The sequence below is a fragment of the Thalassophryne amazonica genome, chromosome 16, assembly GCF_902500255.1.
Source record: "Thalassophryne amazonica chromosome 16, fThaAma1.1, whole genome shotgun sequence".
Classification (NCBI taxonomy): domain Eukaryota; kingdom Metazoa; phylum Chordata; class Actinopteri; order Batrachoidiformes; family Batrachoididae; genus Thalassophryne; species Thalassophryne amazonica.
Window position 1 is genome coordinate 83,557,572 of NC_047118.1, and position 15,080 is coordinate 83,572,651.

General features: G+C 40.9%; 1 protein-coding gene across 1 annotated transcript in view; it reads right to left on the reverse strand.

The window, feature by feature from the left end:
* Positions 1–1,214: 1,214 nt before the first annotated feature.
* Positions 1,215–15,080, reverse strand: part of srrm2 (serine/arginine repetitive matrix 2) — a 64,571-nt gene continuing 50,705 nt past the window's right edge. Inside the window, exons 13-15 of the mRNA XM_034189535.1 lie at positions 13,030–13,095; positions 11,305–11,412; positions 1,215–1,638 (exon numbers count right to left, since the gene is read on the reverse strand). Of these exons, the coding sequence (XP_034045426.1) occupies positions 1,584–1,638; positions 11,305–11,412; positions 13,030–13,095 (229 nt within the window). The 3' untranslated portion in view covers positions 1,215–1,583. The remainder of the gene's footprint in view (positions 1,639–11,304; positions 11,413–13,029; positions 13,096–15,080) is intronic.

Sequence of the window (15,080 nt, forward strand, 5' to 3'; positions counted from 1 at the left end):
TCTGAACTGGTCCGGCCCCCTGCCTCTACAGGTACAAATCATTTTTGCTCCACACTCCAAACTTGTCATTTGTGAATAGTAGAGAAGCTTGAATCTTCGACTGGACTGGGTTGCTTGACGTGAGGATGTTTCGCTTCAAATCACAGAAGCTTCCTCAGATAAAATTCTTGCTCTGGTGGTCTGACTTCTGTCTTGACTCTTGTAGAGAAGAATAATCAAGAAGTCACAAAAGCTGGAGTTTTAAACCTAACCAGACCCCTCCTACCGAAAGGCAGACTGCTATAGGCTAGTGACTAAACAATAGTTCTAATTAGCACCTATTGTGCTGTAGTTAGCACCCTCCTAATGACAGGGCAGCTGTCCCTCCTGATGATGGGACGGACCCTCTCCTAATGGCTCCCTTGACGACTCTGCTGATGACGTGAATGACTCATTACCATGAACAAAAGACTGAAACCAGAGCAAGAATTTTAGCTGAGGAAGCTTCTGTGATTTGAAGCGAAACGTCCTCGCTTCAAGCAACCCAGTCCAGTCGAAGATTCAAGCTTCTCTACTATGGAAACGACCTGGACAATTGAGAGCCTACACAGAAACACTGTCATTTGTGAGTGAAACAAAACATTCAAGACTCACAGCAGCAGATTGAAACAGTTTTGTCTTTAATGACTTGGGTTTATACTACAAAAATTTCCAAGAAAAATTTGTACAGGTGTGCAGCTTTCATTGCATGGATTTACATACTGATTTGCAGACGTGCACGTTGTCCATGAGTTCACATTTTTTGATGCGGGTGTGTGAATTTGTTTTCCATTATATTTACTGCAGCCACGGTAGCACAACTGTGAGCGTAACATTTTTTAATTTGTGATGCACAGTGCAGGATTTGTGTACCTGCAGTGAGTAATATGAGGAGGCATAACTATTGTGTTTGTGACAGACAGAAAAAAAAAAGACTTCAAATTAACAGAAAAGTGACTGACAGCTGCAAATTGGCTCACAGGTGCTCAGGTGTTGGGACTGTAAACAGAAGTAGTGAAAAGTGATCCCCTGCACTCCAAGTGGTGTTACTGCAGTACAACTACACTCAGCTGGTGTTTACTGTGGGGACACATGAACTGTGAACCTTGTAGGTCTTTTGTGGAGACACTTTTATGCAGCGCAGTGCTGCAATGTTGGATATGTTGTGTTCAAGGACAGCAAAAAACACAGTCCAGTTAGAGAAAGCCATACAGATAAAATTAACAACCTGCTTTTTATTATTATTAACCATTTGCAACAAGGAAATAAACCATATACGGCACGTTCTAATCATAATAAATGGAAAACTGTTAGGAGATATTAAGTAAAATACAGATAGCTCATATCTACATTTAGAATGGAACAAATGGTTTGAGGACAGATGATGACCAAGGGCTGTTTCACCTTAACAAGTTTCCTCAGTTCTTAAAAAGACATGTACACGATCTGACGTTGGGATCTGACGTTTACAGGTGTGGCTTCACTGTACATGGGCGGTCCACTCTGTGCTGCTGTGTCGGACCAGACAGAGGTGAACAGGTGACAGTAGGTGTTCCGCTGGTGGCTTACTTCCTGCGCCTGCTGCTCGACGAGTTGTTGGATGACTGTCTGCTGCCACTCCTACCACCCCAACCAGAGGAGGACAAACATTAGCTGCTGCTCCTACAGGCTCAAAGGAACCCTCAGCACTAGAGCTGGGTATTGATTCAAATTTAAGAATAGATTCGATTCCGATTCTTAAGATTTAGAATCGATTAGATATCAATTTGGGTGAGTGTAATTAAAACCATTTTTTGAGCTGTTACATGATTATTTAGTTATGCAACATATTAATACTACTTCACAAAATTTGGCCGTAAAAATGTAGGCGAAAGTGTTTTAGAGAAAGGCCACATTATGAGGAACGAAAAAAAAAAAACAATTGTGTAAATTAAACAGGAGACAATTCTCTCTTCTTGTTTGCAACAGTCTTGGTAGTCATGGTTGACATCTTTAAATGGCTCTGAGAGATTGATGAATAAACTGTGGACGCGCTGCTTCTAAATCAGAACCAGCGCATCCACAATCAATTTAGAGAAATGATCTAAATGATTTTTCCGGTACACACCCTTGGAAACAGCGCAACAGCCCAACTACAGTGTAATTTTTTTTCAGGCATGCTGTTATGACGCTGGTGAGAAGCGCATATACAGTGAGGAAAATAAGTATTTGAACACCCTGCGATTTTGCAAGTTCTCCCACTTCGAAATCATGGAAGGGTCTGACATTTTTATCTTAGGTGCATGTCCACTGTGAGAGACATAATCTAAAAAAAACAAAAAAAAAAACAAAAAAAAAACAAAACAAAAAAAACAAATCCGGAAATCACAATGTATGATTTTTTAAATAATTTATTTGCATGTTACTGCTGCAAATAAGTATTTCAACACCTGCCAATCAGCAGAAATTCTGGCGCTCAAAGACCTGTTAGTCCGCCTCTAAAAAGTCCACCTCCACTCCACTTATTATTCCAAATTAGAAGCACCTATTTGAGGTCGTTAGCTGCATAAAGACACCTGTCCACCCCACACAATCAGTAAGACTCCAACTACTAACATGGCTAAGACAAAAGAGCTGTCCAAAGACACCAGTGACAAAATTGTAGACCTCCACAAGGCTGGAAAGTGCTACGGGGCAATTGCCAAGCAGCTTGGTGAAAAACGATCTACTGTTGGAGCAATTATTCGAAAATGGAAGAAGCTAAACATGACTGTCAATCTCCCTCGGACTGGGGCTCCATGCAAGATCCCACCTTGTGGCGTATCAATGATCCTAAGAAAGGTGAGGAATCAGCCCAGAACTGCACGGGAGGAGCTGGTCAATGACCTGAAGAGAGCAGGCACCACTGTTTCCAAGGTTACTGTGGGTAATACACTAAGACGTCATGGGTTAAAATCATGCATGGCACGGAAGGTTCCCCTGCTTAAATCAGCACACGTCCAGGCCCATCTTAAGTTTGCCCGTGACCATTTGGATGATCCAGAGGGAGAAATTTATGTGGTCAGATGAGACCAAAATAGAACTTTCGGGTCTTAATTCCACTCACTGTGTTTGGAGGAAGAAGAATGCTGAGCACCATCCCAAAAACACCATCCCTACTGTGAAGCATGGGGGTGGAAGCATCATGCTTTGGGGGTGTTTTTCTGCACATGGGACAGGACGACTGCACTGTATTAAGGAGAGGATGACCATGTATTGTGAGATTTTGGCAAACAGCCTCCTTCCCTCAGTTAGAGCATTGAAGATGGGTCATGGATGGGTCTTCCAACATGACAATGACCTGAAGCGCACAGCCAGGATAAATCAAATCAAATCAATTTTATTTATATAGCACCAAATCACAACAAACAGTTGCCCCAAGGCACTTTATATTGTAAGGCAAAAGCCATACAATAATTACGGAAAAACCCCAACGGTCAAAACGACCCCCTGTGAGCAAGCACTTGGCGACAGTGGGAAGGAAAAACTCCCTTTTAACAGAAGAAACCTCCAGCAGAACCAGGCTCAGGGAGGGGCAGTCTTCTGCTGGGACTGGTTTGGGCTGAGGGAGAGAACCAGGAAAAAGACATGCTGTGGAGGGGAGCAGAGATCAATCACTAATAATTAAATGCAGAGTGGTGCATACAGAGCAAAAACCATCAATCAATCAATCAATTTTTTTATATAGCGCCAAATCACAACAAACAGTTGCCCCAAGGCACTTTATATTGTAAGGCAAGGCCATACAATAATTATGTAAAACCCCAACGGTCAAAACGACCCCCTGTGAGCAAGCACTTGGCTACAGTGGGAAGGAAAAACTCCCTTTTAACAGGAAGAAACCTCCAGCAGAACCAGGCTCAGGGAGGGGCAGTCTTCTGCTGGGACTGGTTGGGGCTGAGGGAGAGAACCAGGAAAAAGACATGCTGTGGAGGGGAGCAGAGATCGATCACTAATGATTAAATGCAGAGTGGTGCATACAGAGCAAAAAGAGAAAGAAACAGTGCATCATGGGAACCCCCCAGCAGTCTACGTCTATAGCAGCATAACTAAGGGATGGTTCAGGGTCACCTGATCCAGCCCTAACTATAAGCTTTAGCAAAAAGGAAAGTTTTAAGCCTAATCTTAAAAGTAGAGAGGGTGTCTGTCTCCCTGATCTGAATTGGGAGCTGGTTCCACAGGAGAGGAGCCTGAAAGCTGAAGGCTCTGCCTCCCATTCTACTCTTACAAATCCTAGGAACTACAAGTAAGCCTGCAGTCTGAGAGCGAAGCGCTCTATTGGGGTGATATGGTACTACGAGGTCCCTAAGATAAGATGGGACCTGATTATTCAAAACCTTATAAGTAAGAAGAAGAATTTTAAATTCTATTCTAGAATTAACAGGAAGCCAATGAAGAGAGGCAATATGGGTGAGATATGCTCTCTCCTTCTAGTCCCCGTCAGTACTCTAGCTGCAGCATTTTGAATTAACTGAAGGCTTTTTAGGGAACTTTTAGGACAACCTGATAATAATGAATTACAATAGTCCAGCCTAGAGGAAATAAATGCATGAATTAGTTTTTCAGCATCACTCTGAGACAAGACCTTTCTGATTTTAGAGATATTGCGTAAATGCAAAAAAGCAGTCCTACATATTTGTTTAATATGCGCTTTGAATGACATATCCTGATCAAAAATGACTCCAAGATTTCTCACAGTATTACTAGAGGTCAGGGTAATGCCATCCAGAGTAAGGATCTGGTTAGACACCATGTTTCTAAGATTTGTGGGGCCAAGTACAATAACTTCAGTTTTATCTGAGTTTAAAAGCAGGAAATTAGAGGTCATCCATGTCTTTATATCTGTAAGACAATCCTGCAGTTAGCTAATTGGTGTGTGTCCTCTGGCTTCATGGATAGATAAAGCTGGGTATCATCTGCGTAACAATGAAAATTTAAGCAATACCGTCTAATAATACTGCCTAAGGGAAGCATATATAAAGTGAATAAAATTGGTCCTAGCACAGAACCTTGTGGAACTCCATAATTAACTTTAGTCTGTGAAGAAGATTCCCCATTTACATGAACACATTGTAATCTATTAGAAAAATATGATTCAAACCACCGCAGCGCAGTGCCTTTAATACCTATGGCATGCTCTAATCTCTGTAATAAATTTTATGGTCAACAGTATCAAAAGCAGCACTGAGGTCTAACAGAACAAGCACAGAGATGAGTCCACTGTCCGAGGCCATAAGAAGATCATTTGTAACCTTCACTAATGCTGTTTCTGTACTATGATGAATTCTAAAACCTGACTGAAACTCTTCAAATAGACCATTCCTCTGCAGATGATCAGTTAGCTGTTTTACAACTACCCTTTCAAGAATTTTTGAGAGAAAAGGAAGGTTGGAGATTGGCCTATAATTAGCTAAGATAGCTGGGTCAAGTGATGGCTTTTAAGTAATGGTTTAATTACTGCCACCTTAAAAGCCTGTGGTACATAGCCAACTAACAAAGATAGATTGATCATATCCAAGATCGAAGCATTAAACAATGGTAGGGCTTCCTTGAGCAGCCTGGTAGGAATGGGGTCTAATAAACATGTTGATGGTTTGGATGAAGTAACTAATGAAAATAACTCAGACAGAACAATCGGAGAGAAAGAGTCTAACCAATACCGGCATCACTGAAAGCAGCCAAAGATAACGATACGTCTTTGGGATGGTTATGAGTAATTTTTTCTCTAATAGTTAAAATTTTGTTAGCAAAGAAAGTCATGAAGTCATTACTAGTTAAAGTTAATGGAATACTCAGCTCAATAGAGCTCTGACTCTTTGTCAGCCTGGCTACAGTGCTGAAAAGAAACCTGGGGTTGTTCTTATTTTCTTCAATTAGTGATGAGTAGAAAGATGTCCTAGCTTTACGGAGGGCTTTTTATAGAGCAACAGACTCTTTTTCCAGGCTAAGTGAAGATCTTCTAAATTAGTGAGACGCCATTTCCTCTCCAACTTACGGGTTATCTGCTTTAAGCTACGAGTTTGTGAGTTATACCACGGAGTCAGACACTTCTGATTTAAAGCTCTCTTTTTCAGAGGAGCTACAGCATCCAAAGTTGTCTTCAATGAGGATGTAAAAACTACTGACGAGATACTCTATCTCCCTTACAGAGTTTAGGTAGCTACTCTGCACTGTGTTGTTATATGGCATTAGAGAACATAAAGAAGGAATCATATCCTTAACCTAGTTACAGCGCTTTCTGAAAGACTTCTAGTGTAATGAAACTTATTCCCTACTGCTGGGTAGTCCATCAGAGTAAATGTAAATGTTATTAAGAAATGATCAGACAAAAGGGAGTTTTCAGGGAATACTGTTAAGTCTTCTATTTCCATACCATAAGTCAGAACAAGATCTAAGATATGATTAAAGTGGTGGGTGGACTCATTTACTTTTTGAGCAAAGCCAATAGAGTCTAATATAGATTAAATGCAGTGTTGAGGCTGTCATTCTCAGCATCTGTGTGGATGTTAAAATCGCCCACTATAATTATCTTATCTGAGCTAAGCACTAAGTCAGACAAAAGGTCTGAAAATTCACAGAGAAACTCACAGTAACGACCAGGTGGACGATAGATAATAACAAATAAAACTGGGTTTTTGGGACTTCCAATTTGGATGGACAAGACTAAGAGACAAGCTTTCAAATGAATTAAAGCTCTGTCTGGGTTTTTGATTAATTAATAAGCTGGAATGGAAGATTGCTGCTAATCCTCCGCCCCGGCCCGTGCTACGAGCATTCTGACAGTTAGTGTGACTCGGGGGTGTTGACTCATTTAAACTAACATATTCATCCTGCTGTAACCAGGTTTCTGTTAGGCAGAATAAATCAATATGTTGATCAATTATTATATCATTTACCAACAGGGACTTAGAAGAGAGAGACCTAATGTTTAATAGACCACATTTAACTGTTTTAGTCTGTGGTGCAGTTGAAGGTGCTATATTATTTTTTCTTTTTGAATTTTTATGCTTAAATAGATTTTTGCTGGTTATTGGTAGTCTGGGAGCAGGCACCGTCTCTACGGGGATGGGGAATGAGGGGATGGCAGGGGGAGAGAAACTGCAGAGAGGTGTGTAAGACTACAACTCTGCTTCCTGGTCCCAACCCTGGATAGTCACGGTTTGGAGGATTTAAGAAAATTGGCCAGATTTCTAGAAATGAGAGCTGCTCCATCCAAAGTGGGATGGATGCCGTCTCTCCTAACAAGACCAGGTTTTCCCCAGAAGCTTTGCCAATTATCTATGAAGCCCACCTCATTTTTTGGACACCACTCAGACAGCCAGCAATTCAAGGAGAACATGCGGCTAAACATGTCACTCCCGGTCCGATTGGGGAGGGGCCCAGAGAAAACTACAGAGTCCGACATTGTTTTTGCAAAGTTACACACCGATTAATGTTAATTTTAGTGACCTCCGATTGGCGTAACCGGGTGTCATTACTGCCGACGTGAATTACAATCTTACCAAATTTACGCTTAGCCTTAGCCAGCAGTTTCAAATTTCCTTCAATGTCGCCTGCTCTGGCCCCCAGAAGACAATTGACTATGGTTGCTGGTGTCGCTAACTTCACATTTCTCAAAACAGAGTCACCAATAACCAGAGTTTGATCCTCGGCGGGTGTGTCGTCGAGTGGGGAAAAACGGTTAGAAATGTGAACGGGTTGGCGGTGTACACGGGGCTTCTGTTTAGGGCTACGCTTCCTCCTCACAGTCACCCAGTCAGCCTGCTTTCCCGGCTGCTCGGGATCTGCCAGGGGGGAACTAACGGCGGCTAAGCTACCTTGGTCCGCACCGACTACAGGGGCCTGGCTAGCTGTAGAATTTTCCACGGTGCAGAGCCGAGTCTCCAATTCGCCCAGCCTGGCCTCCAAAGCTACGAATAAGCTACACTTATTACAAGTACCGTTACTGCTAAAGGAGGCCGAGGAATAACTAAACATTTCACACCCAGAGCAGAAAAGTGCGGGAGAAGACAGGAGAAGCCGCCATGCTAAATCGGCTAAGAGCTAGTAGCTACGCTAAGCTAGCGGATTCCTAAAAAACACGCAAAGTGAATAATGTGTAAATAATTTAGAGGTGATTCAGCAGAAGGAGTGCTTTAGTTAAGGCACGTAAAGATTACACTGGGAAACAAATCGTAATCTAGATAACTAGATCAATCTAACTGCGCAGATTAAACAGCTAACAGATACAGAAAAACACCGCTGTGCTCCGGAACAGGAAGTGATACAATACCGCAGTGAGAGCCAACCACCAGTAGAGGCAAGCAAAGATGCTCCAAAAAGAGAAAGATAACCAAGAAGTGGCTCCGTAAGAAGCATATCAAGGTTCTGGAGTGGCCGAGCCAGTCTCCAGACCTAAACCAAATAAAAAAAATCTTTGGAGGGAGCTCAAACTCTGTGTTTCTCAGCAACAACCCAGTAACCTGGCTGATCTAGAGAAGATCTGTGTGGAGGAATGGGCCAAAATCCCTGCTGCAGTGTGTACAAACCTGGTGAAAAACTACAGGAAACATTTGACCTCTGTAATTGCAAACAAAGCCTACTGTACCAATATTAACATTGATTTTCACAGGTGTTCAAATACTTATTGCAGCAGTAAAACTGGCAAGGAACTGATTATTTACAGGTATTATACCAAAGCATTCCATTACTTATGCAACTCATCATCTTGGCTTTTATATTTGGAATTACTTTATATCAAGTTGTAAAAATGTGCTCTCAGTTTGAGTTTAAGGAAGGTAATTGTAGAAAATTTTATTCTGTGTATTTTTGTATTATATATGGCACAAATAAATTAGTGTGTGACATAGTACATGTTCAAATACTTTTGAAGGGCTCTGTAAATCCTATGTATTTGGAGTGTCTGGAAAGAAATATGCAAAAAATACAAAAAACATACAAATAAAATGAATCCTGTATATTTATTATTGTATGTGTATATGACACACACTAAGTACATATAGAGCACAGCCTACATTAACTACAATAATGATCACAGATAAATTGTTTAGCCTTTTTTTTTAATGCTGAGTACCTTTACTATAATATATATGCCTACAAAGTTAGAAGTTCTTACACAGATAAAGTAAGTTGCTTGTAAAAATAAGACACCCCAAGTTAAGTAGGAGGTAGGTTTTATATGAATTGTATTCAGTGTATTTACACCTACAGTGAGTGCATTTTCTGTATTTTTTCACTGGGACCATTAAAGTATATGTATATTTTGTCTGTACAAGTAAGCTACTCCCACGTTATATTTATCTTTATTTCATGAGTATGTGTTTTATCCAACTTTAGGAAACTGCATTTATTAAATAATTTTCATATGTCCCGTCAAGATGAGTTCTACTGTGCATGCGCTTTATCACCTCACACGTCCGAATTTAGCAACAAAATGTATTAATTGTTTCAACAAAATGCAGTTTTGAGAAGTGTCACTGTAATTTACCAACATATATAGTAGGCATGGGATGACATACAGCTGTATGCAAAAGTTTGGCAACCCCTGATTATTTCCATGATTTTCCTTTATAAATTATTGGTTGTCTGGATCAGAAATTTCAGTTAAATATATCATACAGCAGACGAACACACTGATATTTGAGAAGTGAAATGAAGTTTCTAGTATTCACAGAAAGTGTGCAATAATTATTTAAACAAAATTAGGCAGGTGCATAAATTTGGGCACCCTTGTCATTTTATTGATCTGAATACATTTAGCACTAATATTGGAACACAAAATTGGTTTGGTAAGCTCACTGACCCTTGACCTCCTTACACAGGTGAATCCAATCATGAGGGTATTTAAGGTGACGATTTGCAAATGTTTCCCCTCTTTGCATCTCTTCTAACGAAGTGGCAACATGGGAGCCTCTAAACAACTCTCAAATGACCTGAAAACAAAGATTGTCCAACATCATGGTTTAGAGCAGATGTGGGCACTGATTAACTGATTCCACCTGCTCAAGTGATATTAATCAGTGAAATCACCTGGTGGAGTCAGTGGCTGCAAAGAAAACCTGAACCCCCTTGGAACAAGTTGCCCACCCCTGGTTTAGGGGAAGGATACAAAAAGCTATCTCAGAGATTTCAGCTGTCAGTTTCCACTGTGAGGAACATAGTGAGGAAATGGAAGACCACAGGCACAGTATTACTTAAGGCCTGAAGTGGCAGGCCAAGAAAAATCTCAGATAAGATGAAGCGAAGGATGATCAGAAACAGTCATAGTCAACCCACAGAGCTGCTCCAAAGACCTACAACATGATTTTGCTGCAGATAGTGTCTCTGTGCATCATTTTGTGAAAATACAGTGCACTTTCCACAAGGAGATGCTGTAATGCAGAGGAAGCCTTTTCTGCATACACACCACAAACAGAGTCAATTGAGGTATGCTAAAGCACATTTGGATAAGCCAGCTTCATTTTGGAATAAGGTGCTGTGAACTGATGAAACTAAAACTGAGTTATTTGGACATAACAAGGAGCGTATGCAGTGGTGAAAAAGAACACAGCATTCCAAGAAAAACGCTTGCTACCTACAGTAAAATTTGGAGGTGGTTCCATCATGTTGTGGGGCTGTGTGGCCAGTGCAGGTACTGGGAATCTCTTTTTTTTATCAAATATTTATTAAATTATATTATCTTTGAGGCAAAAAGAAAAAACATTGTAATAAGTCAAATCTATTACAATAGCCAATGGTAATACTATGTTCATCAATTATCAAAATTCTTGTTAAAATTGAGGATTACATGGATTCCAGTCAATATCAGCAGAGTCTTGAGAACAATGTTCATGAATCAGTGACAAAGGTGAAGTTGTGCCGGGACTGGATCTTTCAACAAGACAACAACCCAAAACATTGCTCAAAATCTACTAAGGCACTTATGCAGAGGAACAAGTACAATGTTCTGGAATGTCCATCTCAGTCCCCAGACCTGAATATTATTGAAAATCTGTGGTGTGATTTTAAGCGGGCTTTCCATGCTTGCAAACCAACAAACCTGAGATGTTTTGTAAAGAAGAATGGTCCAAAATATTTTCAACCAGACGAGCACAGACGAGAGGAAATGTTAATTCTCAGGGCAGGGTGTCATAAACTAAAACATCTTGATACAGAAAACAGTTGTTATATTAACATGTAAAACCTGAGATAATGCTTCTTTACAGCATGAATATGAGTGTGTGTGGTAGATGACATGACACGAAGCATCATCTTAGCGTGGACACTCACCTGCGGCTGGGTGATGAAGCTCCAGCTCTCATGTATCTTGGAGGAGAATAACTGAGTGAGCGAGAATCTCTCAGAGAGTCAGCTGTCACCCTCCGAGGCCCGGGAGTGCTGGAAGAAAAAACTGTTAGTCAGCCTCAAAACTACCAAAGTGATAATGCAATTCATTTTTATACAGCCCTTTCTGGAATAAATAAACAACAGTATAATAGGAATTATTTTTACTCCACTGTAGTTGTTTAAGGGGTTACAGAAAAATAAAAATAAGCTATTCTGTCTGCCAAAGACAACCACTGTGCCCATGGGTAGTGACGAGCAGGGGTGCGGAAAGGGGAGAACAAGGAGAAGGATTCTAGGGGCTCCTGACTGACAGAGGCCAGAGAGGCCCGGAATACAATTATAATACTGACAAAATAATCTATGGGGTGGCCCAGTAAGATTTCTTTTCATGGGGCCCCAAATTCCTGGCGGCACACCTGGTGATGAGACAACAGTAACCATTACAACTACAGCCAGGAAAATCTTAGAAAACGGCATCTGTTTCTCTAACCCAGTTTACATCCACGGTGAACTGGAACTGACCTCATCCTGCATAATTTATTTATTTTTTAAAATTCTGTACCACTAATGAGTGAGCCATTGTAAATGCCGCCCCCCACTTCTGATGGTGGCATGTCTAATTCTAAGATTAAAGGCAGGGATGTCATTCCAATATATACAGTTGTATGTAAAGGTTTGGGCACCCCTGATAATTTGGATGATTTTCCTTTAAAAATTATTGGTTGTCTGGATCAGAAATTTCAGTTACATATAACATAGCAGACAAACACACTGATATCTGAGAAGTGAAATGAAGTTTCTAGTATTTACACAAAGTGTGCAATAATTATTTCAACAAAACTGGGCAGGTGCATGAATTTGGGCACCCTTGTTATTTTATTGATCTGAATACATTTAGCGGTAATTATTGGAACACAAAATTGGTTTGGTAAGCTCATTGACCCTTGACCTCCTTACACAGATGAATCCAATCATGAGAAAGGGTATTTAAGGTGGCAAATGTTTCCCCTCTTTGCATCCCTTCTAATGAGTGGCAACATGGAAGCCTCTAAACAACTCTCAAATGACCTGAAAACAAAGACTGTTCAACAACATGGTTTAGGGGAAGGACACAAGAAGGTATCACAGAGATTTCAGTTGTCAGTTTCCACTGTGAGGAACATAGTGAGGAAATGGAAGACCACAGGCATAGTACTAGTTAAGGCCCAAAGTGGCAGGCCAAGAAAAATCTCAGATAAGCTGAAGCGAAGGATGTGAGAACAGTCATAGTCAACCCACAGACCTGCTCCAAAGTTCTACAACATGAGCTTGCTGCAGACAGTGTCTCTGTGCATCGGTCAACTATACAGAGTACTTTGCACAAGGAGATGCTGTAATGCAGAAGAAGCCTTTTCTGCATCACACCACACAGAGTCGCTTGAGGTATGCTAAAGCACATTTTGGAATAAGGTGCTATCTTATCTTTATATTATCTTTCTATATTATCTTTATTATCTATTTATCTTTACCACTGTATAATATAAACTGTCTATCAAAACCCTGCAAACAGGATTTGTGGAATCAGCTGCAAACACTACAGCACGACATGTCCACATTAACCCCCACCACCACCCACCAGTAAAGGACAATGCACCTTAAAGATCTGACTTTTTCAGATTTTTTACTTACCTCTTTTTCTGAGCTTTCTTTTCATTCTCAGATGATGAAGATGATGAGCTGTGAAGTCTGGCCTTCCTGTAGAAACAACAACAATAAAAACAATAAAAAATGAACTTTTTGATGCATTTTCTCAAAAGGCAAGTAGCCACTGACATTTAAACAAAAAATAAAAAAAAATGAAGGTTCCAACATACATACATACATACATACATACATACATACATACATACTAGTGTTGGGACCCGCGATCCTCGCATGAGCGCTTGGCTGTTTTATCGAGCAAACCTGAGCAATTAACAGCCTTAATGGCTCAGTCACACGGCACACGACGTTTCCTGAACGAAGGGAAAAAGTAAAAAAAGTCAGAATTTGTTGAGAAAAGGTGGACAAAAAAGCTTTATCACCGAACAGCCTGTGAAGCAAGAGCGCAAAAATGACAAAAGAGGAACTTAACAAAACCGAACCTAATGATCTCGACGCTTTAAACGAAACGTGCCTGGAGCCACAACTGGAGCAGTGTGTGTCTGCATCTCTGAGTTCCAGGACTCAGCACTGGGACGGAGCTCATAGCACCTGAGTCCTGGAGAAACTGCAAACAGAAGCTGTGGAGATCTGTGTGCACGTCGGTGGACCACCTGCTCTGGTTCCTCCTCCAGAACAAAAGAGGGATCATCTCCATCATTAGAATCCTCACTGTCTAATGACACGCTGTGCGCTGCGTCTGGCTCCAATTAAAAAAACAAAAACAAAAACTCTGGTGTGCTGTGGTCACTGCTGTATCACTGTATTACATTACTAAGACATATTGATTTATAACAGAAAACTGTCAAAAGGGGGAATAAATATAAGTGTAAAGATGATTGAATATATCAGAGCAGTAAATTGATCAGTGCACGTGAATGCCATGCACTGACTCTCCGTGTGCGGTATTTCCACCAGCTGCAGCTGATCCACAACATGAATTCTTCCTTCCAGAACAGCTCTTTATATAATCATCTTAATCAGCTATCTGTTGTCACATGAACATGAGGGCTGGATTGTCATTCCTACACTCATATTGTTATATTTAATAAAAAATAATAAGCGCATGCAGGAGCTGCTGCTAATGCTGCCTTCAGTACCAGTCGGAAATTACGCAACTTTTTTTGTTTCAAATTCAGCAGTTGCTTGTGGCAAAATATTAATCATATCCACACAAAAGATTAGTTCTGGCCTATATAAGGTGCCTCAGCCCACTAAAGCTGACCCCCCACCCAGATAAAAAAAAAAAATCCACGCAAGCAGGCTGAGTCTGCTCTGTAATTTCCGATGGTACATGAACGCAGCCTCAGCAGCAGCGCTCACAAACCGGCTTCTGCACTGTGTGAAAACATTCAGCTGCTCGAACAAAGTCAAACTAAACAGTAATGTGACAAAAACTAAAACAAAAAAGTCAAGAACGACAGCAAAACAAAATACGGACAAATTGAGGTTTTCCTTGCCCTTTGTTCAAATTTTTCAACAGTTTAAAAATCCTGACAAAGCGCCAGCTGCAGGAATGAATCTGCATGAAGGTTAAATGATGCCAACCAAAGTCAACAAAAGTCCCTATTTCTTGTTAAATTAGGGCTTCGTTGCCCTTCGTTAAGTGCCGTATGACTGGGCCATAAGTCCTTTAAGACAGCATGAATTAACAACATTTAAGAAAAATAATCCTATAAAAAGTCATGTTTCTCCACTCCAGATGGAGTGGAGCAACATCCCAGCTGGATGGAGTCTATTTTCTTAAAATTTCCCATGCAGGTGAATGGGGAGCAGAGGAGCTATGCAGCAACCAGCCTCACAACCGCAGACCACGTGTAACCACACCATCCCAGTACCTCCACATACAGCATGTTTACCTCCAAGATCGTCTGAGACCAGCCACCCTGACAGCTGCTGCAACAATTGGTTTGCAGAACCAAAGAATTTCTGCACAAACTGTCAGAATGTCTGCACAAACGTCTCAGGAAAGCTCATCTGCATGCTTGTCCTCCTCATCAGGGTCAGGGCCTGACTGCAGTTCGTCGACATAACCGACT